At 45.9% G+C, this 25,355-nt stretch overlaps 1 protein-coding gene across 2 annotated transcripts in view; it reads left to right on the top strand.

Moving 5' to 3' along the window:
- The window catches only part of LOC146190326 (CD9 antigen-like), a 107,463-nt gene that overhangs the window by 71,881 nt on the left and 10,227 nt on the right, over positions 1 to 25,355 (top strand). Inside the window, exons 1-5 of one of the 2 annotated variants that reach the window (XM_084600783.1) lie at positions 9,022 to 9,442; positions 13,874 to 14,077; positions 15,908 to 15,982; positions 18,020 to 18,118; positions 21,485 to 21,706. In XM_084600783.1, coding sequence (XP_084456909.1) covers positions 9,344 to 9,442; positions 13,874 to 14,077; positions 15,908 to 15,982; positions 18,020 to 18,118; positions 21,485 to 21,706 — 699 coding nt within the window. In that variant the 5' untranslated portion in view covers positions 9,022 to 9,343. Of the gene's footprint in view, positions 1 to 9,021; positions 9,443 to 13,873; positions 14,078 to 15,907; positions 15,983 to 18,019; positions 18,119 to 21,484; positions 21,707 to 25,355 lie in introns of those variants that run through there. The other variant, XM_084600784.1, reaches the window with a different exon arrangement.

Here is a 25,355-nt window from a genome sequence, read left to right as displayed (position 1 = left end):
AACAATCAAGACAACGCGACAAGCAACAGCGAGCTTCAAGCGTTCACGTGCAGGCCATTAAGTCGTCTCTTCATGCAGCAGCTGCGGCTGCTGCCCTCCGAGTCTCTTCTGGCGGGGGAGGAGGCTGTTACGACCAAGCATCCGCATTTGCGCGCTCTATTGTTCGCCTGTGGGCATGGAAAAGTTTTGTGAATATGTGGTGATGGTCCATTGGCTCTAAGTGAGCCTGTTTCCAGGAATCCTGTTTTGTAAGCATGTTTTGCTTTGTGGACAACCTGCAAATGCCAAATTGGCCCTGTCAAGAGAACGTCTGGAAAAACACAAAGAAACGTCCCCCTGCGGGAAATAGCAGGAAGTGCTTTCTTTTGTTCACCCTTCCAGTCGAGAAGTGCTATCCTCCAGTGATGAATGCCTCCTATCCAAAGGAGACGACAGAGTGACATGTCCGCTGACGTGCAGGACAAGAGAAGAGCATGACTCATACGGCCATTAAGTGATTTCCCGGGAATGCAGGAAAGATTTGCAATTGTCGAAAAGGGACCATGTTGGGAGCCCTATGCGGCGCCACGTGCACTCGGGTTTCTGAGAAGTAAAACCCCCAGAACCAGCCTGTGGTTTCTTTGCTGAAGAATAGAAATGTACCTCCTCTCCTCGCCGTTCCCAAGCTTTTCCCGCCAACAAGTGATCACGCCCAACGAATGAATGCCGGACCAGTCAGTGCTTCAGACCATCAGTGCAGTGATGTGTTCGATTGGATGCCGATACCTGAGGGGCGTGCCCTGGATTTGGTTGGTCAGCATCTTCAGAGAGGGGCTGGACATAGGGGGTTTTTAAGGACGCTGCAGAGCACGAAATGTCGCTCTGGGCCCTGGGTAAACGGCTCATCCAGTCGCTTCTCGCTATGAACTCTTAACGCTTGCCATTTTGCTGATGTACCCTTCTTTTTCGTGTAAATATTGTAAATAAGTTTTCTCAAAGTGCCATTAAACCTGCTTGTACATATTTCACCAACTTCGAAGATTCAGTCCTTCTTCAACCCCGAGTCTCTGCACGCTACCAAGTGAAGGCCGGGTCGACATAGCCCCAGCGTCACGACAACGCCCCCGGATTGGGCTGCGCGCGATTGTGAGGATGCGCATAGCGAAGACGTGTGGCTCGGCGGTCTCGTACTGTTGCGAGGTGCGGGCTGTGGTGTCGGCGAAGGCTAAAAGTCCTTATTTGGATTATATGACCCAAGATAAGTGAAGGTGGATTGGCTTCCCAAGTATCCGTTCCCTTCCGCTGTCGGAGGAAAATTCACGTGATCCATCGGTGGTCGCGTTTCGAGCGCCCTGGCCACATGACCAGGCCGTGGGTTCCAGGAAGAGAGTGTCATTGGTGGTCGAATCCAGGCGGCCCGTGTATTTAAACAAGGTGAGGGGATGCGACTCTGGTGAACGCGTCAACACATAGCGCGGACTCGAGCGGCGTGGTGGTGGCGCGCTAAGTCCAGGCGTGGTCAAGTGCACAAGGGCTGACTGAAAAACGACTTCTAAACGACATTTACTGGAAACACCCTTGTTTGTTTTCGTTGACCAAGTATTCGACCCTCGGCAACACACGCAAAACGCATAGCAGAATTGAGCTAGGTGTCTGAGACGCTCGATCCTGTTAAAGCATTTCCTATTCGCGTAGTTTGGAGGTCTTTACTCAGACGGTCTGTATATCCTTCGGCAACACACGACAAAACGCATAGCAGAATTGAGCTAGGTGTCTAAGACGCTGCTTAAGGGCATTATTCGCGTACTTTAGAGTTCTCTACTCAGACCGTCTGTTTTCACTTAATTCCCTGTCGAAGTTATACTCGAAGGTATGAGGCTGCATCGGAGTCGGTCATTCTTGCCTGATATTTGCTTTCACCGAGGCAAAGGACATGGATAGGTCTCAAATGTACATTTTGTATCTTGAATATAGCTGGATAGCTAGCAAGGCAGCGATTGGGGGCTGGTCGGGGGGGAGGGGGTTGGTTGGTTGAAAGATTGTGCGCTGCAGTGTGAATTAGACACGCGAGCAGACAGTATACGATTAACCAACACAGGACAAGCGCCCACACAGTGTTAAAACAGTCCACACGCATGCTCTGTTAAAGACATCTCGCAAACTCATTGCACAGGCAGTGTCACATCCTTGTACACCTATGCCCCTTTATTAGTTTTATCTCTTTACTTGATAGCAAAACTATGATACTGCCATTGTGTATAACATTTCCTTGTCGTGCGGAATGAGTTACATTGGCCAAACCGGCAGCGGTTTGGCCAATGTAAGCACTGCAATGATGCAGGTAAGGTTACGAACCCTGGGAACCTTGCACCCCATTGCGGAAAACGAAATTGTGCGCCGGACTTTGAAGTTGAACCACCTTCGTAGGCCGTTTAAATTACACAGGAAAGAGAAATAGTAGAAGCGTTTCAGATACAGGAATCTGGAGAAGACAAGTGCGTAAGTACACCGTCAGTTTTGCTGTCAGTTAAAGAGATAAAACTAACAAAGAAGCGTATGTGCTTAAGGATGTGACACTGCCTGTGCAATGAGTTTGCGAGATTTCTGTGAACAGAGCATGGGCGGACTGTTTTAAAACCCTTTTATGAATAAACAGTAGTTGTCAGTGCGCATTTGTCCCGTGTACGTTGTTTGTCCTGTTTCTTCGTGTGTCTGTTTCACATTGTAGCACGCAATTTTTTCAGAAAAGCGGAATGGCTTTTGAACGGCTCATATGTGCGGGCAATCATTCTTTCTCAGCAATGTTGTACACTCCCTTTCGCGGCGTCAATTTTCGACTGAAATCGAGCACTGGATGTTCTTTGTTTTTGCCCATCTGAGAAAGTACGACACCTGGGCCGCGGTTGCTTGCATCGCACTGGAGAATATTGGGAGAGGAAATTCTGGTGAAACCAGCACTGGTCGCGAAGACAAAGCTTCCTTCAAACTTTGAAAGGTTCATGTACCACTTCATCCGCAAGTTATCTCTGAATGGAATTGCCTCTTTTGAGTAACTCGATCGGTATAAATCCTTTCCGGCTGTAGGTCTTGAAAAGTCTCGGATAGCCGCCACATTGGGTTTTAGGGGGCTCACGTGCTTTCGTCTCCCTATTTGGTATCTAACTTTCTGCTTTAAGTGTCAGTCCTGCTGCCTCAAATCACTCGAACACTGTTCTCGTGCGTTACATGTGCTACCTCTAGTCTCACGGCGGTTTGCGAGCCAGATACGCCGCAGACTGGGCCACGCCTGTATCGCTTGGGAATAAGCGAGGAAGAGGAGGGCTACATGTCTGTGGTGTGGTCTAGCCGCTTGCGACTTGTGTGTACCGCAGGCCACCTTTAAGTGTGCCCCTAATTTTTCGGGCGAACCAGTTCCCTCAGCAGGAAGAGTAGTATCCCGTGACGCCGACGTCGAGCGACCCTAATGTACGCTCGAACAAAGCGATGAACCTTCAGGATAATCCGCCTACGCGAATCACTTGCGAACGATCCAGTCCTTTAGCCCGAACGTATACCAACGTGCACCTTATATATCCAGCCCCACGAGGCGAACGATAATTATGCGTGATAAGGAAGCTCTCCAAGAGATGGGAGTTTTAATTCACCTCATCTGTCTCCTCAGGAACCTTATGAACGGCAAGAGGCCACAGTCAGAACTGGGCATGGTCTTACTGATTGTTTTCCGATTGAGAAAGGAGTGAGACAAGGCTGCATACTGTCGCCCTGCCTATTTAACCTATATGCTGAGTGAGGAAGGCCGGTCTGGACGAGTCTTCAGCTGGAGTGAAGATTGCTGGGAAACGTATCAACAACCTTAGATATGCGGATGATACCACTTTAATGGCAGAAAGTGAAGTGGAACTCAAGAGACTTCTGATGCGCGTACAAGAAGAGAGTAAGAAATTTGGGCTGTAACTAAACATTATAAAGACAAAAATCATGGTGTCTTGCCCTATCAAGTCCTGGAGCATCAAGGGACAAGAAGTGGAAGCTGTGATAGATTTTCTCTTCTTAGGCTCCGAGATTACCCCGGAAGGAGACTGCAGCCATGAAATTAGGAGACGCCTGCTTCTGGGAAAGAGAGCCATGGTTAGCCTTGACCGCCTAGTAAAGAGCAGATACATTACACTGCCAACCAAGATCCGTATAGCTCGTGCTATGGTCTTTCCAGTTGTGATGTATGGATGCGAGAGTTGGAGTGTGAAGAAGGCTGACCGCTGAAGAATTAACGCTTTTGAATGGTGGTGCTGGCGAAGACTCTTGAGAGTTCCTTGGACGGCCAGAAGATCAAATCGGTCGATATTGTCGACCATAAACCCCGACTGCTCATTGGAAGGTCAAATTCTAAAGCTAAAGCTCAGCTACTTTGGTCATCTGATGAGAAGAGAGGAGTCGCTGGAGAAAGATTTGATAGGGTGCGAACGCGATGGTTAGATGGCATCCTCGAGGCGCTGCAGATGAAGTTATGTGATGTTAGGAGGATAGTGAGAGACCGGAAAGCGTGGCGTGATATGGTCTATAGGGTCACGAAGAGTCGGACACGACTGAACGACTGAACTGAAAGGAAGCTACGTTGATTGCAAGGGCAAACAGAACTACGTTGCAGTGTCTTCGCGCGAACATCCGAGTCCGTATACGAACCGCATGCATACCATGTTCAAAATAATAATAAAGCGAAGCAAGCCCGAAGGGCGGGCACCGCGGCAAACAGGTTCGCCCCTATTTCTCACGGCGCAGCGTGCTGAAGTGCGCCTCTGCATGAGTTCATCCAACGCCTCCTGGAGGCAATCAACCTTATTAATGGAGCAATGGTTGATCACAAGTGTAGGCCTGTACGAAATATCGATCGGTTGAGTGACGCATGAAGGAAACATGTCGACCTCATATATAGATCACTTAATTGGTGGCCCGCGGTTTCTCCTGTATTTATTGATGCCGCAAAAGTAGTGGCGCGTACGTCAGTTTGTCTTTCACTCTGCACTCATTTATTAATTTGCTGCAGTTTTGAGTGTAAGTATGAATCACGTGATGCCATTCATTAGTGGGCGCGTGATCGATGGCGGAATGAATTCGAAGTGCGTCGAGAGTTTTCTCATCTATTGCGTGTTGAAAACCTTTTTACATTCGACCAACAGAATGAGCCTGTGCGCCAGCGATGAGAAAAGCACCAACAGGGCCACCCGTATCTCGGTCTATTTATAAATTTCGAGACCTTGAGCGCAGCGGTCAGGAGCGACTACCGTTCGCCACCGTGACAGACGGGTGGGGCTGTCATGTGGTTATTGTACCGGGTGTGGTACGTATATCGAGCACACTCACGTACCGCTAACCACACCCTGGCCGGGATCGCGCCAGTAGCTCTTTCCGAAATCGCCGCTTTTGTGACCACCGCCAGCGAGGGTTCTCCACTGTCCACGGACATGTTGGCATTCTCTGGCATTTCGTGTACGAGGGATGCCATTCCATCATTTGCACCGGTGCCGTTGCACCGTTTTTTGTTTTCCTCTCACTGTAATGTAAAGGGCACATATCGAAAGCTCCGATACGATAATTAACGCGAAAAGCATGAAGAGGATAAGGAAAAGAAAGGGCGCCATTTTCGAGGGCTTTCAGCAAGCGCACAAGATAACCCAGCTTCTTTCTTTAGACTTTGATATGCGCGCATATGAATCCTTTCGCCCGATCAAGTCTTACTCAAGGCTCTACAGGTTTTTCTTCTTGGCGTGCGTTTTTGGGAGAGCGAGGCCGTTCGCGATCTTTGCGCGACTGGCGCCTGCCTGCGAAATTTGAGTTGGGCCTTGCGCAGTGCTCGGGAGTCGTGCGGGAAGACAGATTCGCGGAGCGGGTAGAATTTTGCGCATGCCGTGCCAGCTGCCGTCCTTGGGCGAAAGCCTTCTGTTTAGTTTCGTTACGGGCCTTCGTTTCTCGTCCTGTTTTCCTGTCAACTACACCTGTACATTCCGAAACAGAATTATATTGTGCCTTTCTACAGGCGAGCAAGGTCTATAAGCGCAGCAGTTGCGCTTTTGATGGGCACCTGTTTGTGAAAAACTCGATTTTTGGTGAAATTTTGTATTACTACGGATTGTGTTTTTTAAACGTGCAGCCGTCGCATGTGTGTTATTTTGCTTTTGATTGCCTGTCAGTTGCTTAAGGGGCTCAGTCCCTGAAGCTTTCCGTGTGGCAGCTTCAGCGCCTTGTCACATGTAGTTTTGAAGATGATATGTATTATTGTTATTACGCCAGCCCGTCATATGATTTTCTCGTTGCCCGGTCTGAGCAGGCGAAGGGATCCCAAGTAGCACCGTTACAGTAATATTTTTTATTTATTTATTATTTACCCGCAGTACCAATTTGGCATTACAGAGGCTGAAAAAAGAGGAGGGGGGCATGCGTAGTATTCTGCAACTTTATCGGATTAGTTTTGAAAAATTCTCCCGCCTCAACCGGAGGCTCGTTTGCAGTGACACCGAGCACAAAGCTTGCGCGTCTTTGGCCCAAATTTGTTGTGTATTAAGTTTGACAAGGGTGCTTACCTAGTTTTGCCGCGTGGAATGAACAACCAGAACCGTCTGCGACGAGACTGGTAGAGCAAAAGACGGTGGTGTCGCTGAAGAAATAGCCGCAACTCACCGAGACAAGCATGACGGCTTGTTTTGGTAATGATGCTAGATGACGCCACCACTGCCCTTTGCCGAAAAATCGGCATTAGCGTCTTTTGGTTCGTCAGTCTGTTCTAGTATCGCATTATGCATGGCTAAACCAAGCAAGCACCATAGTCAGACTTAGTACGCAGCAAAACGGTCAACAACGCGCAAGGTTCCTGCTCAGTTTCACCGCAAAGGAGTCTCCGGTTGCGAGGCTGGAGGTCATTTAAAACGGTTCAGGTAAAGTTGCGGAACACTGCATGACATAAGGCATAGATGCAGGTAAATGCCAAAAAGACGAAAACAAAGCAGTACGGTCATCCACCAAATAACATAAACGCAGTACGTATGTCGAGGCACATCAATGGAACATAATTTCCAGTGTGTATTTCACGCAGGCCTATTGTGAAGAGATGAAAATAAAGTGGAGTGCGCTATGAAAACGCACGAAACACGAAAGATGGCAGGTGCGCGCAGTTCCTAACCTAACGATATGTCGGTCGGGACCTGGGTCAAAGCGGATTAGAACGCTTCATTTGACGAGAGAGCAGTAATAACGGCTGGCAAACGGTACCGTTGACGGGTAGCTTTTATTTTTTATTTTTATTAAAAAAAAAAAGAGTTGGTATATTGCTTCCATCCTGCATTTATGTTTACAGAATTTGTTTCAGTCGAACGTTATTGCGATGCTCTTAATGGCCTTTTTCCTAACGTTTTGCCAATGCTACATGTAAATTAAATTGATGTTTCAATAAACATTAAACAACACAAATCCATCATATGCACTCAACGTTAAAGCTAACATTCATGAAAATGATAAAGCACTCCTGCGCGAGCATGTAAGCCCATCATGTACACAACACGAACGCTTTGCAAGGAGTTAACAATGAGGGCAATAGTACTTGAACTAGACATCATACTTGAACTTCGCAATGTAGCACAACTTACTCCTGCACTCACCTGTCAACAAATAGCATTAAGTCAAGCTTTTATATTTATCGGAGGGTGATAGGGAATAGGCTAGTAAGCAAAGCTTCTGACAAACTCATGGGGCTGTGTGTGCAATCTATGATATAGTCATAATCTCAGAGATTAAGATGCAGAGATAAGTGATTGAAATGATGTTTACTAGAAGAAAAAGGGCAAAAGTGCTTGTGCTTGAAATATAAAGCTGTGTCGTTTTATATGATTCAAACATTATTTTGAAGTGTATAGAAGGTATATTCCAACAACGTTTCTTTGTAAAATTAAAATAATGCTTACCATGAACATAATAACAGCTAGTCAACATTATGACAAAATTCCAATGTCAGCATTATTGGCCTGTGTGTTTTGAAGGCGCTGCTACCTGGGATATTGGACCCCGTTTCGTCCCCATTGTATTTGCAGTCCGATCGTGAGTGTATCAAAGATAGTCTATTGAGAGAGAGAGAGAGAGAGAGACGCGGGGACGTCTGCGCGATCGACAGGTTTGACGCAGCAAGTATTGCAAATTTTTAATTTTTAACTACCCAATATTCCCCCACTTACGTGCAGGCTTCTGCGCGCACTTGACGAGCAGAATCTTTCACGAGTGGCAGCTAGTTGCGAGTTGGCTTTCACGTGGTGTAGGACAGCGGCATCGCGCATGTCTTTTTTGTTTGCTGCTTCAGCGTAGCCTGGCCACTTCCCTCGGAAATAAAAACAGCAAAAGTCGATCGTGCAGCGAGCCATTATAGCTAGCCTAGCTGCTTCCTCGTTCTAACGATATAATTGGTATAATTACCCTGCCAATGGCTTCGCTATACTCTTCTGATCGGAACGGCTCGGTGTGAGCAAGAAATAAAACAAAGCGAAATAAAGGCGGGACAAACAACCCTGAAGATCGTAAACTCGTGTTCGTACACGTGAACACGTACGGCTGCGATCGCTTGCTCTTCTCGAGCAAGGAACCCTGACCGGCTGTGTTATCACCGACAGTAATGACAAGGTAATTGCTCTTCGAAGCGGCCTAGTAACGTCAGGCCCGCCCGCGTACTGATTCTATCCATCTATCTATCTTTCAACTGCGTGCCGCATATCACTAGCCGACTGCTTTTTTTTTTTTTTTCTCTTCTTCTATAGTGTCAATCAGCGGTTGACATTCAGGTTTATTTCGTTTTGTCGTCACCTTTATGTTGTAATCGGGCATGTAGACCGCAGAAGTCGGTGGTTATTTCGTAAATTTTGTCTCCCTAATTTCAGACTGCGGAACAGAATCCTAGCCAAAAAATTGGAAGAAGGAAAAAGACGCTCGATCTTTCAATGCCAGCACTTCTTTTCACGCATAAGAGAGGGCGCCACGCGTTTAGGCGCAGAGACGTCACGTGACTGTTGCCATAGCACACACACACAGATGGGCAATGGTGCGGAGATGCGCCGATGTACTCCGCATACACCGTTAGTTCGAACCCAATCTCGTGTGCGTGTGAAACGAGGATCTGCGCAATGTTAGTTTTCAGTGAGCTAGAGAATCCGCCGCGCTGCCGCCACTGACGCTGAGACTGCCAAATCGTTCGCCGTGCATCTATCTCTGTGCGCACCCAAGAACACTCTCTGGATGAGCGGCGTGTGCGTGCGTGCGTGCGTGCGGCCCCTACCCTGCGAGCGAATTTATCTTCTATCCTTGCGATGCTGGACATCGTTGATTGATTTGAATCATGGGCTTCCGTCTTGTCGACACTGCCAGGGCCAGATGGAAGCGACTGGTTCTGAGCGGGACTCTGGCGCATTGCATTTTCTTCACTACGGCGTTTATTGTAAGTGGATTTCGCGCGCGCCCGTGTGTCCCCGCACATGAATTTTGTTCGGCTTGCTTGGCACCCCGTTCCCCGCTGATGCATGTTGCTTATTGACCCTGACAACTGCAATTTTTTTGCCGAGCTCGCGCAGCTGCCGAAACGGCGTGCGCAACGTTGCGTGCGCGGCTCGCAGCTGCGCAAACGAGTACGCTGGTTGTCGTGCGTAGTAATACGCCTCCGCCGCCTTCATATGCAGATGAAGCTGATAGCTTTAGTGGTATATCGCCGTTGTTTGTGGGTGTAGTCGCCCTCTGTGTCTCGAGCGAGCCGTAAACGCAGCTGTATATTGCGCAACCTTGTGCGTTCTCAAAATAGTAGCTTCCGTATAAACGCGCGCTTGGTCTGCAATTAGCGCTTTTCCTTTTAAGCATTTGCTTTCGTAACAGCGCTCGGTCGCTTGTGACAAACACGGCGGCGTCGATGCAGTCTTCAGCCGTTTGGTTAGTGCAATAATTATTGGTTCAGTTGGTTTAATTTTAAGACACGTCAAATCCTTTAAATTATTGCGATTTTTTGGAGGGCGCGTTCTCGCACCTGTTGCCGCTTGTGTTCGAAGTTTGTTGCTTATCGTTTCAACCAGTTACTTTTAACTTCTGTGTTGTAAAAGCGCACACCGAGATACACACCAGCTCTTGAAGTATCATTTATGACTGTGGTTGCTTTCTTCATAAGTCCACTCTGTGCATTCATGCACTTCGGGGGATGGGTGGGAAGCTGCATTTTATCAGTTATGGTGCCGCCGTCATTGCCAGATAGCACTTTCCTGCTGTCTTGCAGAAGCTAATTGGGCGTATGCAGTTGTGCATATCGCTGGCAGGGCTCGGATCCCACCACCATAAACATGCTTTTACTACCCGTGTGTGCGCTAGCTGGATCGCTGCCATCTTCTGACTTGCGCCACTACATATGATGTGTTTGCCCCATGGCAGTGTGGAGAAGGCCAAGAAATAGGAAGCAAGCGGAATCTTTTTTTCTTCTTCTTTTATGCTGTTTGGTGTTGGAGATTTGCCATATGAATTTTGTGCCTTGGCAGGGTGGCTATAAAAACATTCCAGATTGGTTGTCCTTGTACATAAGAGTAGGTATACATAGCCATGCATTGTCAGACGGTGGTGTAGTCCAGATTAGAAAAGAACGCTTTAACACTATCCTTATTGCGCATACTTATGACCATCCACCCATAAAAATTGAATAAAGTTACCATACTGTCCGACCTCTCGGAAATAAATGTAGGCTGACACACCTACAACTATGAGATTTTTTGTCCAAAAGGACTGCGAAGCTTACCATAGGGGAACGCATACCGCTGGGAAATAGGGGCATGCCACAGGGGTCAGTATTATCCCTTTTTCTATTCAACGCTGCACTGATCACGCTCCTTAAAAAGCTTTACACCATACACTGTATTAGACACACCCTATACGCTGATGACGTCACGATTTGGAAGAGTCGGGGATTAGACAGGAAAACCGAGGAAGCCCTACAAGAGGCGGCGGACATCGTAGACGCCCACGCCCATTGGGCAGGACTGGAATGCTCCCCACAGAAGTTGGAACTGTTGGTCATCCGTAATAATGGAAGGGCTTGCAAAACAAAGCCGAACAAGATACAGCTAGAAATCCAGGGAAACGAAATATCGGAGGTAGAAACAATACGAGTGCTTGGGATGTTTATACAATCCAACAGGTGCAACAAGGTAGCGCTGGAAAGGTTGTCAACCTCGATCCAACAGACCATACGGCTAATTAAGCGTGTGGCGAGTAGGCAACAAGGTATGGGAGAGCGCGACGCATGTTGGCTCGTTCAGGTTTTTGTCCTTGGTCGGCTCGTGTGTGCCACCCCCTACCTGGACCTCAAAAAGGCCGATAGTGAAAAAAATGGCAGGCATACAAAGCGGATCTCGGTCTCCCCAGAAACACGTCCACCTCGAGACTTCTGTCACTAGGGGTCCACAACACCCTCGAAGAGCTCATTTTGACATTGCAAGATCAGCCGCTCAGGCAAACTGAGGCAGGGCTGTGTATCCTGAGAGGCTTAGGTATAAGGGGCGAGGACCCCTCAAGCCAGGTGAACTTACCGGTAGAAATGCGTGAACGCATTCGGGTCAAACCACTCCCCAAGAACATGCAAGCGGATTGCCACGAACTTCGGAGGAGGGCCAGGGCGGAGACGTTTGCCGAAACATATTGAGGGGATGATAGTGCCGTGTATGTTGATGCGGCAAAATACAACATTACAGGAAAGGAGGCTTTCGCATTGAGCGCGATGAGCATCTCCCTCAGGGTAGCAGCTAAGGTGGTGGTCACGGGCCGAGTAGAAGAGGCAGAAGAGGCCGCAATAGCCCTAGGAATTGTTCAAAACAGAACCAGCACCATTCTGAGCGATTCCAAAATGGCCTTCCGCAACTTCGCCAGGGGTCGTATCTCCGCCACTGCATTCAAAATTTTTAGTGCGTTGCCAAAAGATAGGAATGTAGTGAATATCGTATGGGTCCCGGCTCACTCGGGCGTCCTGGGGTATGAGGCCGCTCACCAATATGCTCGAGGTTTTGTCAGCCGAGCTAATGAGGGGATCTCGAACGCGAGTGCCCGACGGGGTGAGTCACTGGATATGTACCAGGCCATTACCACTTATTACAAAGAGTTCAGGGCGAGCCTGTCTCCTCCGCACGCTTCGCTCAGCCGAGAACAGGCTACCATGTGGCGGCTGCAAACGCGGTCGCAGCCAAACCCCTGGACATATGCCAAAATCTTTCCCGACATAGTAAATCCGTACCATCAACTGGGCGGCGAGCCTGCCACCTTAGACCATATAATCTGGGACTGCGTAGAGGATCCGCCTCCGGCAGATCTAGTACCATCTCCCTCGCTGGAACACTGGGAAGCTGTTCTCGCCAGCCGGGACCCAGACATCCAGTTCCGGACCTCGGCAAGAGCGCAAGAGGTCGCTGACAGACTTGGACTGCCGGCCATTTGGAGCAGCTGAATGCAGCCCAAGGCAAAAGCCATCTAAATCGCTGACAAATAAAGCTCTCTCTCTACCGAAACTGACGTCAGCGATACAGATGGGCGATTTCACGAGGCTGTCACCAGCAAAAGTGATTCATAAAATGTGCTGCTGCGTGGCTTCCTAATCTTGTGGCACCTCCTTTTGGTGTTTTCATTGAGCTGTGTTCTCAAGTATGTCAGATTTAAACAAGCTAGCTGGTTTGTCTCCTTGCAAAAATGGTCAGCTCTTCGTCGTTGTTTTATCTGCAGAGGCTGTCAGGAAAGTAACGCATGCAATGCAATTTAACTGAACTTTGCATATGGTGCACACTAATGTACATATGAAAGTAAGTGTTGAAAAATCATCCTAGGTGTATTTCAAAGTGAACTGCATTTTAAGGCATTACTTTTCTAATGAGTGGCATGAGCACAAAGTAATGCCAAAAATATTGCAATTTTGTATCGAAATTGTGACACAACTATTTTTTCTGGAGCGTTCAGGGTGGTGTTATACCATTTTTCTTCCCACTCAGCATCCATCCAACAGTCAAGTTAGAGGAGTTTGGATAGGAATTCGAACACAATGTAAAATGTATGCACGGCTGACTGCCCAAAAAGGGTATTCTCTCAGAATTGCTCTAGAAACTGAGTGACATTCTTTTCAAGCCATTTTGACTACTGGCTTTGTAGAAAAATATGGTTAAGCATTAGTATTGATAGCTTGTTTCGATGACCTCGAATGGGTTATATATCCGTGTCTGAAGTCTATCCAATGTCTAAGGAGGCTTGCATTAGAATAGAAAATTGCTTTATAAAATACCATGAGGCAGGTTACGGATGGAAAAGGCAAAAAAATTGAGCAGTTTTCAAATTAATATTCTTCTCACCGCAGTGATATGTATAAAGCTGTGCACCCGTACTTGTGAAAAGACAGAACACAAATCAGGCTAAATACAGAGAGGTTACACTGATTAGTTTGTTTGGTAGTGCAGTAATATGCAGGTTGGGAAAGTGGGATACACGGGTGCACCATTTTACATCTGCAGTACTTGAAGTTCATGAAGCAAACATGCCTCGCTGTTGTGTAAACCAGCCCAGTAATGCTTATAGTGACCATTATTGCTGTGAACTACTGTGCTGTGCCGCACTACTGGCACAAAGGAACTTGCACCATGTATAACATACTCGAGGTTGCCAGTTTTCTGCCAAACAGCTGCAGTTCTCGCATGCTCTAGTTATGTTCAACTACCTGGGTAGTTATTACTGATCCCTCAGCTCGTGTATGCCTTGTCAGAATGGGCAGTGTAGGTATGGTAGAGTTGAGCTGTTTCATAAGTGGTGTGTGTTGCGTAAATGTTGCCCAGTTTTAAGTGTGCCCTCCTCTCTCACCCTCTGTGTACAGCTTGCGGGCATTGCTGTGGTGGTGGTGTCTGTGATGCTCCTGCTGGACAGCAGCAAGTACCTGGCCAATGAAGGGGATGGCCAGGACAGCCAGCTGTACTTCTCCATCATCTACATCCTGCTAGGCGCCGGTTGCTTCATGGCCATCGTGGGATTCTTTGGCTGCTGCGGAGCGCTCAGGGAGAGCCCTTGCATGCTCTGCACGGTAGGTGTCGCCAGGATGCTTTCTGGCATTGAGAATTGGTAATTGAAAAGAGCAGTAGCTGTCTTGCTCTTGATGAATGAACACCTGGTTCACGCCATGTGAGAAGGGATGGAGGAATGAACGAAGGAAGAGTTATCGTAGTGAAGCACTCTTAATTGCATTCAACTGTCCAGGGTTCTGTAATGTGCATGGCCATTTCATGCAGAATGGACATCATTTGCAGTTTGCCTCCACGGAAACGGGGCTCGTTACCTGAATGGTATGGGAATGTGCAGGAAATTCATTGAATAACGGGATTACATCATTGTATAAATGAGGCTGGAGGAGTTGAAGACCTAAAATCAGGCTTCCATGCAGTCAGTGGCGTCTCATTTCTCTGTTTGCAATGCACAGTGCTTCAAAGTCGTGGTGAAGGCATGCCCGTCAAGGCAAACTGCCAGTCACCATTAAAATGCCCACCAGTGCTTAAGAATCTTAAAAGCCTCTGGCCACATTCTGGCAAAAATAAGTTGGCATATTCCAATATTTTGAGCTGTTGTCCAAGCAAATCAATTCCACAAAAAATTGCCATTACATGTTTATCATAAAAGTGGGTTAGCACTAATTTTGAGAATGGTGCGTAGGCATGCTCTTTCTGCACAGCTTGCATCCAGTCGCAGCACTAACTGTAGCGGTATACTGTAACATTGCAGGGGACGCCAAGGGCGGCTCGATCTAGTTTGTGTGTTGTGTAAAGGATGATTCTTTGGCTGTCTGTTGGTGGTTAGGAGGTGTCCTTTTGACCCTACAGTGGTGGAGAGTGAGAGTTATTCTCTCATCTGCAATAAGTGAGCATTCTGTATAACTGCGGCCATTATGGGTGGGCTTGAGTAAAGATTGTATTTCATTTGCATTTGCAAAAAAATAGAAGAAACTGAGGTAAAAGCTGCTGTGCTTTGTTTGAGGACCCTTAGCCATTGGGCACAAAGGCAGCTGGGCAGAGTGTGTATGCAGTGAAACTTCACTTGAATGAACTTCATGGTACCTTAGACGTTTGTTAAAGTAAAAGTTTGCTGAACTGATATTAGTGCATAAGAAATTAATATACGTGCATAAGATATTAGCTATAAGAAACATTGGGTGTTCAAATCATATTTCAACCTCTTTACTTATCACAGCGCCCATTTGGAAGTGAAGCAGATCATGGTTAACCAGCACGCATACGTGCACCTTTTTTGAAGCTGGAAAGCTACGGCTGAAGCTCTATGTATAGCTGTGGAGCCAGTTAAGCAGGCAAAGCCAGCTGTGAATTCAGCTGGTTACAGGCTTATTTAGATAGAAAATTCTGTTTAAAGCTAATTGATTGGCACTTTTCGTCATGCGGTAGTGAAGTGTGGTTTTGAACGCAAATATAGGCTACAAAAAGGGGGGTTGTGCTTGTTCAAGTTCTCAGTATGGCCTGGGTGATACAGAATGACGCCGCAGAAAATGTTCGTAAAACTGAAATGAGCAATGCACTGAATTTTGTTAAAATGAAAGGCGTTTGCATTGCGTTCAAATGAGCTTCGATCGGAGATTTAAGGAAGTTCGTACAACTGAATACTTCGTTTAAATGGCATTCGTTCAAGTGGCATTCTATTGTGTACAGTTTCACATATGTCATGGGGCACAAGCCATTAGCTTAAAGTACACATGCTATACCAGTACATTGTGCGGAAGTTGTTTGCTGCTGGTAATTAAGGAATGGGATTAGGAAATGCATCTTCAGATGCTTATATCAACACCTACACCACCTCAGTAGCATCTGTGTTCATGGTTTCTTATGTTTGGCTCTGTTCACTTTGCCTGCAGTTTTTCATATTCCTGGTAGTCATCATTGCTGCTGAAGTCACTGGTGGCATCTGGGCTTGGATGAACCTGGAGAGTGTAAGTCTTTCCTAACAGCACACTTATTCTTGGAGAGTGGAGTAGTGACTAGCTTCAATCGTCTGTGAGCTCTCTAATGACTTGCACGGCCTGCTGGGAACACTAGTGTTTTCCTTTTATGGTGCTGACTCGAGCATTGGACATTGCTTGTGAGATGCTAGCACTTGAAAAGAAACTAACCAGCCAACAGGTAACGTTTGGAGGACTCAGTTATCGTGTTTGCATATCTATAAAATTTAAGTCAGCATCACAGTTGTACAAATGTCATCAGTTGTGTGGTGGCTTGTTGTTTGTGGGGTTTAGAGTCCCAAAGTGACTCAGGCCATGAGAATGTCGTAGTGGAGGACTCCAGAAATTTGGGCGCACTGACATCATACAGCACACAGACACCTTGCTTTTTGTCTTCATCGAAAAAGCTACCGCCGCAGCTGGGATTCAACTCCGCTTTGGGCACAGAAATCGAGCACCCTAACCGCTGCACCACCGCGGCGGGTAAAGGTCATCGATCTGAACCACTTCGTGTACCAGAGGGCAGCATAGATGAATTTACACTATATTGGTTTATATGAACCCATTAATGTGTTCTAGTTTGCTTGAAGATATCATTCAGTCAGTGATTGGGTTTTTTTTTTTGCATGCAGGTTAGAGTTGTGTATGGAGAGAAAGGCAAAGTGTGAAGGAAAGGTAGGAAGGTCAGTGGAGTGAAGATGTAGACTTGCTGCACTGTATGTATCTGTGAATGGGGAGAAGGGACAAAGGACAAAAGTGAGAGAGAGAGAGAGCAGTCAGCATTGTGTGATTTTTTAATTAGCCCTGCTTACATATGGGAAACCTGCTTCCAGCTAGCAGTGGCCTAGACACAGTAGGAGCTCCGACTTCCGGCGCTACTACTACTACTACTACTGAATAGTAGGAACACTTTTAAAGTGACACTTACAGGGCCTGCACTCCTAGGTATGTACTACTCCACCTATTTGAGCAAAAAGTGAGCGGCTTCATGGTAGTTTAGCAAGAAACATCAGCAGGGAAAACTGGCGTGCACCCTTCAGCGCACAAGTGAGCTGTCTGCTGTCATCATTGTACTATTCGTAGGCGTACCTGCGATACCATAGTGGTGCGGGAGGAGTTTGACTTTGGACTTAATCTACTCAAATGTATTCATAGCAAAAAAACAAGGTGAGGAGTACCTACCAGGAAAAAATATGCTCAAATCTTTACATACATTGAAGAAAGCATTGGGATTTGTGAACAGGTAGTTTTGGCAGTTGCTTTGGCTGATGCTCTGTGACATGAATCAAAACTGATAAGCATAAACCTGCACCTCCATAATTGTCGCATTTTGCGAGCGCGTACCACTTTGCGCACCATTTTTGTGAATGTCTTGTTTAAGCACATGCTGAGCATTGCTCGCAAATCTCGGAGGCCACAGGGAACAGTGGTTACAGAAAGCAGCAGCCCTGTGCAAGTGTTTTGCATGTTAGATTGGGCTTTGCAGTAATGTCCTGCTCATGTTTGGTTTGAAATCACTTCCTACCTGTGCTCTAGCATGGAAGCAGTGCATCTCAGCTGAAGACATCATTAATATTTTTATGTGCAAACTTTATTGACGTGATTGGAAGCAGTAGTGCCACATACAGTTCATAAATTATTGTTAGATGGTTCAAGAGGCAGCATAAGCATTCAGACCTGGTGTGCCATGTCAGAGCAGAACCTGGCAGTATCAACATTGCACCGCTGCACATGATTGCTGAAAAAAAAAAAAAAGTGCTCAGACGAACATCGCCTTTCACGGCTGATCCAATTCATAAGTGTGACTCTGTTACTCATTCTAGAATGTGTGACCTCTCCCATTGGAAGAATTGGTTTTCAAAGGAGCTCCCACAGCTGTTAACAATTCAGCATCCTGCCTACTACGGAGAGGGTTGTTTTGTGAAGTTTGTGCTAGTCATCACTTTTTCTTTTGTGTGGCTGATTCAGGTGTCAGTTTTGTTTGGGACTATATCGCTTTTGTTTCTTTTGCCTTTCTTGTCATTTTAGTTTGAAAAGGCAGTAAAGGGCCAGGTGGAGCATATGATCCACAAGGACTACAACACGTCAGAAGTGATCACAAAGACCATCGACACCATGCAGCGGGATGTGAGTTTGATGTCAGGATTTTTTAAAAATTCATTTGCATTATTAAATAAATGTGCCTATGGTTGTGTGTCCAGCATTAAGTTCCTTCTCAGAAGTTTGTTCTCTCTCTCTTTTTCTCGCGCATCATTTTTCAATTTGCTGGAGAATTTTCAGAATCATGTTTTGTAATTACTTTGCCATTGCTGTCTTTTGGAGGAAAGCAGAGAGGCCACTGAATTGTGTAGTTTGGGCTCGCAATATTTTTACATGCTGCCACAGCACAACATACTTCATGCCAAAGTGATCAAAGCCAGTGTTTTATGCTGCAAATGCATGCTGGTCAAGAGACACTAATTAAGCTACTTTTCTTGGTTGGTTTGGGGGGTTTAACGTTCCAAAGCGGCTCAGGCTATGAGAGACGTCATAGTGGAGGACTCCGGAAATTTCGACCACCTGGGGCTCTTTAACTTTAGTGATGCAATTGTATTATATACCATATTTTTCGGTCTATAAGAAGCACCTTTGTACAAGACGCACTCCTCATATTTAGTCTTCAGCAAAAATTTGCTATATAAGACTCACCTTTGTATCAGATGCACCTCAGTTTACCCAGGTTAAGGGAATAAACTTGGCTATAAATGTTTGCACGACCATTGCGAAATGCTTTGTATGTAAAAGAAAACTTTTTACATGCAAATGATAGAAAAAAAGGCAACACTCACGCACAAAAATACTGTCGCACTTTGAAAGCATCAGTACTTTATTATTGCTCAAAGCCTTGAAAGGCTTCATCTTCAGACGCACAATTAGAATAAGTTCGCCGATTTCTCACGGCAGCAATAAGGCATTCTCTTCGCGCTCATAACCACTCTACGAGGGCATTCTGATGACACGGCAAAGCATACATAGGAAGTGGAAAAAACATATGTAGTAGCCACCAAACAATGTTGTAAATCGCAACTGGAAAAGAAAGTCAATAGACCTTGGCAGTGTGGAAGGCCTAGGAGCGCGGATGTTGCCATCTTTTGGCATTTTATGTTACTAATGCTGGTGCCTGTGCAACGATCGTAGCGTTTGTAATTGAAGAGGTCGCTACTGCCACCATTTCACGATAAAGTTAACTTGTGGTGGCTAGTTTACTATGAATGCTGTGTAAAACGAAAGAAAAACAACACGCACACGCATAAGACGCACCGTTGTACAGGATGCAGTACCAAAATGTTAGTGAAAAAACAGCATATTATACACCGAAAAACATGGTAAGCACGTTCCTGGCTGCGATTGGTTGTTGTGGTGTGCTGTTTTTTTCTTTCTATTGCCTAATCTTGAACTCTCTGCTTCGAAAGCCTGCCTCCAGCTCCTTGCCTCATTCTTTGTACCGTACATGTTGCCCCAAGTCTTTCCTTGACCTTGAAATGCAAACCGCCAAATCTGAAACATCGGGACCTAAATGGAATTAGAAGATGGTTGCAGCAGCACGAATTCTGCTTTATCTTATATTGCTATTGCTCTTTTGTTTTTATTTAACTGTTTAACAGTACACTTTACGACACTGTTCTTTGCACCTTTCGGTTCTGCTTTTCAGTTTAATAATGTGTGAAACTGCAGTCAACTTCACAGTAAAACTAAAACCTGTCTGTTCCTCAGAAACAAACAGTCTGAGTGGAGTTGAAAGTACTATATCCTGTAAAAATGGAAATCCAACATGTTAGCCATTGACGCTGAATCTAATGTGCTTAAGCACCTAGCTTTTTTTTGCCTCATAATTCTGGATTTTTTAAGGGGTACTTGGTGGACACTCATGGCTCCCAGGCTACTTACTTGAAAATAACTTTTATGTGTCTGCACGTTCTTCTCGATCAGAGATCATATGAATCTATCTAAAAGTTTGCAATAGTCTTACCATTTGGAATTTGCGGTCGAGGAGATGGCAGCATTGAGGTCGTGTGTCACACTGTCTGACTGGTGCCTGCAGCAACGGCAACACTTAGTCGGTGGTTTCTGTGCCTTGGTGGTGCTTGTTGCAGTGTAACTTCGCTCTCCTCTGCCTGAGCCAGCTGTTTGGGCCACAATGAGCGGATGTTTTATGCAGCCACCAAAAGCAGGATTGGGCAGAGAGAGAAAAAGAGGGCTTTATTGCAACGTAGCGCTAAGCTCCAAGGATATCATGCAGCAGAGTTCCTCAGCTTGTTGGAGGCTAGTCAGGCCTGCCACATTCGAGGAGAGGTATGTGGGTGACGGGGTGATTGGTTGTCATAGAAGCAGGAGAAGATGGTGCGATTCAAACAGGTATAAGGTTCAGGGCAATTGCAGCATTTAAAAAAGAAGTAGTGACGGCACAGGTTAGAATTCGGGGAAGTAATTTGCTTTCATTCAGCTTGTGAAAAGCATTGGGCATCTCACTGCAACATCGGGCTACAAATTAGTGCTATTTTTGCCCACACCTTAGGTAGTTGTATTCGGGAATACAAATATTCTAGGCAGGAGCGCCAATATAAAAGCTTGGCTTGTGCTAGAGGTCTTCCATGTTAAAAAGTTATCTGATCGCTGTGCAAGTGACTCTTCTTTGCAGATTTCTGACACTGAATGTGCCTTTAATTCTTTCATGCCCTAATCGATTACAGGTTGCATGACGTGTGTGCTTGTGCTGTCTGCGCATGCTCATATTTTTGTTTATATTCCTTGTGTTAAGCCCAAATAAACAGTTGGTAATAGCGTTTGTCAATTGTGGTCTGTATTTTCTTTCTTCTGTCTTTGTCCAAGTGTTAGCTTCATCTTTGTTATGTAGAACCAACTAGCCCGACAGCACGCACTGCTTAGGTAGTTGCATTGTGTGATGAATGGCAGCACCGTTGAGTCTTGTGGGTGTCTTGGAACACAGTAAAGTGTTCGATGCCCCTAGCAACTTCAGACTTTGCATGGCACGCATCATGCAGCTGCCTCACACAAAAGTTGTGCAGAGCGGCATGGCAAATAGACACCAGAATCTTTCCCATTCAAAAATGGACTGCCCCTGCAAAGGCATGGGGTGCACCGCAAAGGTTACCATATTCGGGGACATGTGTTCAGTGGTTGCATTCATTTCAGGCCTGGCCAGATGGCACTGGGGAGTACATCAGCCACTCCTGTTGTGCTTCATTTACTTCTTTATGTGGCTGTTCATGCATGCATACACACTTCAGGGCTGTTGGCAGTAGTGCATGTTGGTTTTATGGAAGGCTTTGTATTAGGCTTTAAAAGAAGTACAGTAGAGAGCATGTCACTGTTGTTGTTGCCAAATTTCTCATTTTGCAGGCTCAAATTCATCTAGCATAGTTGACTCTTGGAGACCTCTGCCAGTTTGAGTTGTCATTAGAGTGTGCTTGTTTGAACTTTCCATTCTTTCAGCTCCGTTGCTGTGGCGTGAACGGTCCCCAGGACTGGGCCCACTCCCGAATAAACCAGAAAAAGCAGGGGGGATTTTTGGAGGCAGCCGTGGAGGCTGGCATCCGGGCTATTGGGGCTTATGATGTACCAAGCTCCTGCTGCGTTGAAGAGGAGAAGGCGTCTTGCGAACTCAGCCGCCATTTTGGTGGAGGCAGCAGCCTGCTTCACGGATTGCATACACAGGTGGGCACTGTGCTGCTTTTATCTGCTCCATAGCCTCAGATTCCTGGTATGGTGATAGCTTCACTCTTGTCCTCCCAGAAGATTTTCTCGCCCCATCACTCCATCTGAATTTCTCTGCTGCCTCAAATACATACTTTTCATGGGACGTCACACCAGCCTCTTCCGTCGGGTGTCCACTATTGCGGGGTAGTGACCGTACGCCGCAGTGGGTGACCTGCTAGCGTTCGTGCCGTCGTGCACATTCATTCAATACATACCTGAGCAACTCAATAGTGAATGCCAACCAGTGCGAGCCGATTGTATTTTGACAAGCTTTTATGGCCTACGTGGACTCGGTACAAATATAAGGAAGAAATGTGTGTTGGTGTGGACTGCTACACGGACGCTGCGCACCGGGACGGATACAATGCCAACTTGCTGCCAGGCACACAGATTGTTTTCCATAAGCTAATGAAGGTTTGCAATTATCTGGAGGTCCATAATTGACCAGTGGATAGTGAAGAGGTTGACTGCTGTGTGGGAATCAATGTGTGTCATTCAGTCACGATTTGTTCAAAGCAGGTGGATCTGAGTTCATATATGCAGGTTGTGAGTAAAGAATGCTTGAGCAAATAAATGCAGCTGTACTGATTCGAGTTCGAGTATGTGGGGTGCGAGTGAAGAATATTTGTAAATTAAATGCGCGCACCTATCTCGTCACTTGCAGCTAAGCATCGGCTACGAGGCACGCCCCACTAAGTACTAGTTGATTGCGTCCTCATGGGAATTTAAGCATGCACACACATTTAGCGCAGTGCATATATACTATCTGCCACAAAAGTTTACGGGCTGCCACTTCCTTTATCTCTCACCTTCAATTGCTAAAATGGGCGGACACGGAAGCCAGCGTGTGGCTGGGCTATCTCCCCACCCATAACCTAGGTGCTTCTTCGGCGCCCGTTCTGTATGCGCATCGTCCATCAAACTTGAACATTTTGTGGAAAATTTCAAGCTTAATCTTGTGCATAACATTACACATGTTGACCTGTTTCACTGCTAACAATTCATTTGCAGTCGCAACAACCACAGTGGTGACTGCGAGGCACATATCAGTTACAGCTATGGAGATAAACATCTCTGAGAATGACAGTAGGTTTACATCAACCAATGCAGTTTACTCTATACTTCTTCTCACTTGCATAGAAGTGTTGGTTACATATATACATGGACGCTGTCAAGGCTCCTCAGGAGCTTACTGTTGATCCGTGCGAAACAAACGCTCGAGCTCTTCTCGGAAAGCAGCTTCGTGCGCTCGCAAAGCATTGTGGTCGCTTACAGCAAACAACCTCTGTCTTGGTGCTCGTCTTCTGTGCTGATATGTTAAATCTCGTTACAAGAGACACTGTTACAAAAGACACTCAGCTATAAGAGACACTTGAAAATGGTTTGGTTAGTTTTCCTATGTCTGCCATGTTAACAACATTGCATACAAGAGACATGGTTACAAGAGGCACTCTGTTACTGAGGACAACTTTTTTCAGGTCCCTGGAATAAATTCTTCACTATTTAGAAGACACAACCCAGGTGTGCTCATACAATGCAGCTGAAGCGTACCAACTCATAAATGATGCACTTCAAATTCCCTTAGCTAAATTCTGTTCCATATCAGCATCCTTTTTGTTGTATATGTCAGGAACTGAGAATGAGTGCTTCTCCATTATTGGGAAGTCAAAACGACCCCGTTGTTTCAGCCACTGGTATCGCATTACTGTCACCTTCGAAGCAAATCAAAATGCATGAATGACATCCAGCATATTTAACTCCTCGCTGTTAAAATTTGATCAGAAGATGAAAGCTCAGAATCCCAATGCCTTTCTCTTTGTGGACAATGCTTCTTGCAGCACCAAAGTTCTCGTGCTCAAAGCCACCGAAGTTATTTTTCCCCTCCAAACTCCACATCCTACTTTCAACCAACAGACAAAAGCATTATGCACTCTGTCAAGTTGCTGTACAAAACAAGGTTGGTAGAATGCCTGTTGCTCGACGGGCAGCAAGACTGTACAATAGTAATTGATGCAAAGTTCGTTGTTCAGGTGATTTCAGGTGATTTCAGGTGTCTGGAGTGGCCTGAGAAGTTGAGCTGTGAAAAACCGTTTCATACAAGCAGGCTTTAAATGTGATGACATGATGTAAGAGGGCCTATATATGGAAACTGTGGAAAGCTTTCTTGAAGATGAAGCTTGGGCGAGCATCCAGGAAACTGCTGAGGTACCAGAATATATTGAGGAATTCGTATCTCCAGATGCAGATCTTGTGTGCTTCCGAAGAGCTTACAGACTGTGCAGTTCTCGTGCAAGTAAATGGCACATGTGCCGTAGAGGATGACTATGAGGACATTTCAGAGGAAAAGTGTCAACATCTGAGGGTGACGAGCATGTAAGAGTGCTTCAAAGGTATCAGAGAAACAGGACGGCTTGCAAAGTGAAGTGCTTTACTACCAGAATTTGGGAAGGAACACACTCTGCACTCACAAAAATACATACTAGTATGAATTACTTCTTTAAGCTTTCCTGGACAATTTCCTGTTAATGCGTGTGAATGCATTTATATGCTGATGTGCAGTAAACTGATCAACACAGTGCTTTTAGAATTTTTGGTTACAAAAGACCTTGCTTACACGAGACATCTTTTTCGGGCCCCTTGAATGTCTCTTGTAACGAGGTTATACTCCTGCTCACACTGCCAAATATAGCACACATCGGCACGGTGAGTCTGCCGAAACAAGATAACGGTAATGTATACTATATGTGTCGATGCTTTACCAACACCCTTCTAACTCGGCTCTTGCTGGTCCGCTTACCTGAAGATGGCAGCGCATATCCCAAAAGCCCTCCCATCTGACGTCCATAAAAACTATGTATATGTTTTTTTTCCCTTGCTGTCTGCCCTATTTTTGTGTAAGGTAGTCTGCTCATAATGTGGCCTGCCTACACCCACTTCATTTTGTTTATTTCACGCAAGTCCAAACCCCAAAATTAGAGTTCATTTCATAACTCGCATGCCTTCCTTGCTGCTTGTTATGCTTACACCAACCATTCTTTTTTTTCTCTCTGCCAGTTTCTTGTTGTCAAAACAATATCACACTGCAAAGCTAACTTAGTATTTTACAAGTATAGTGGGCAGCACAGTTCTTGCACTTTTGTTATGTGTGCATAGCAATTGAAGCAATAAATTTGATTTAATGTCATCTGGAATAAAAGCTGACTTCACATGGTTTGAATCAGCAAGGCTTGATATTCAACCAGCTTTGTTTTGAAGCTGTGAGGGTGCAGCCACAGTTCTGAGGATTTTCTCTTATGTTTAAATTGTGTGTTCTTAGTGTTGTTTTTGGTAGACAGATGTTGCTTATTTTCTTATGTGATGTGAGTGATGGGCTTAGTTTTCCTTGACTTGCTGCTGAATGCATTAATAATTGGGCTATCCTGTATGCATATTTATTCTGCCACTGAACGCAGTTTTTTTATACTCAACCAGGCTGGTCTGCATTTGCGGCGCATATCAAAGATTCTGTTGGAGCCGAAACTAATGTGAAGCCATGCTGAAGTGGTGCCTGCCACAGCCTAGGCACACATACAGGTCTTGAAGGGCTGTGATACGAAGTATGCTGCAT

The sequence above is a fragment of the Amblyomma maculatum genome, chromosome 4, assembly GCF_055883805.1.
Source record: "Amblyomma maculatum isolate TAMU_Amacu chromosome 4, ASM5588380v1, whole genome shotgun sequence".
Lineage (NCBI taxonomy): Eukaryota > Metazoa > Arthropoda > Arachnida > Ixodida > Ixodidae > Amblyomma > Amblyomma maculatum.
Note: the sequence above shows the minus strand (reverse complement) of the source record. Positions and strands in the feature narration are given on the sequence as shown.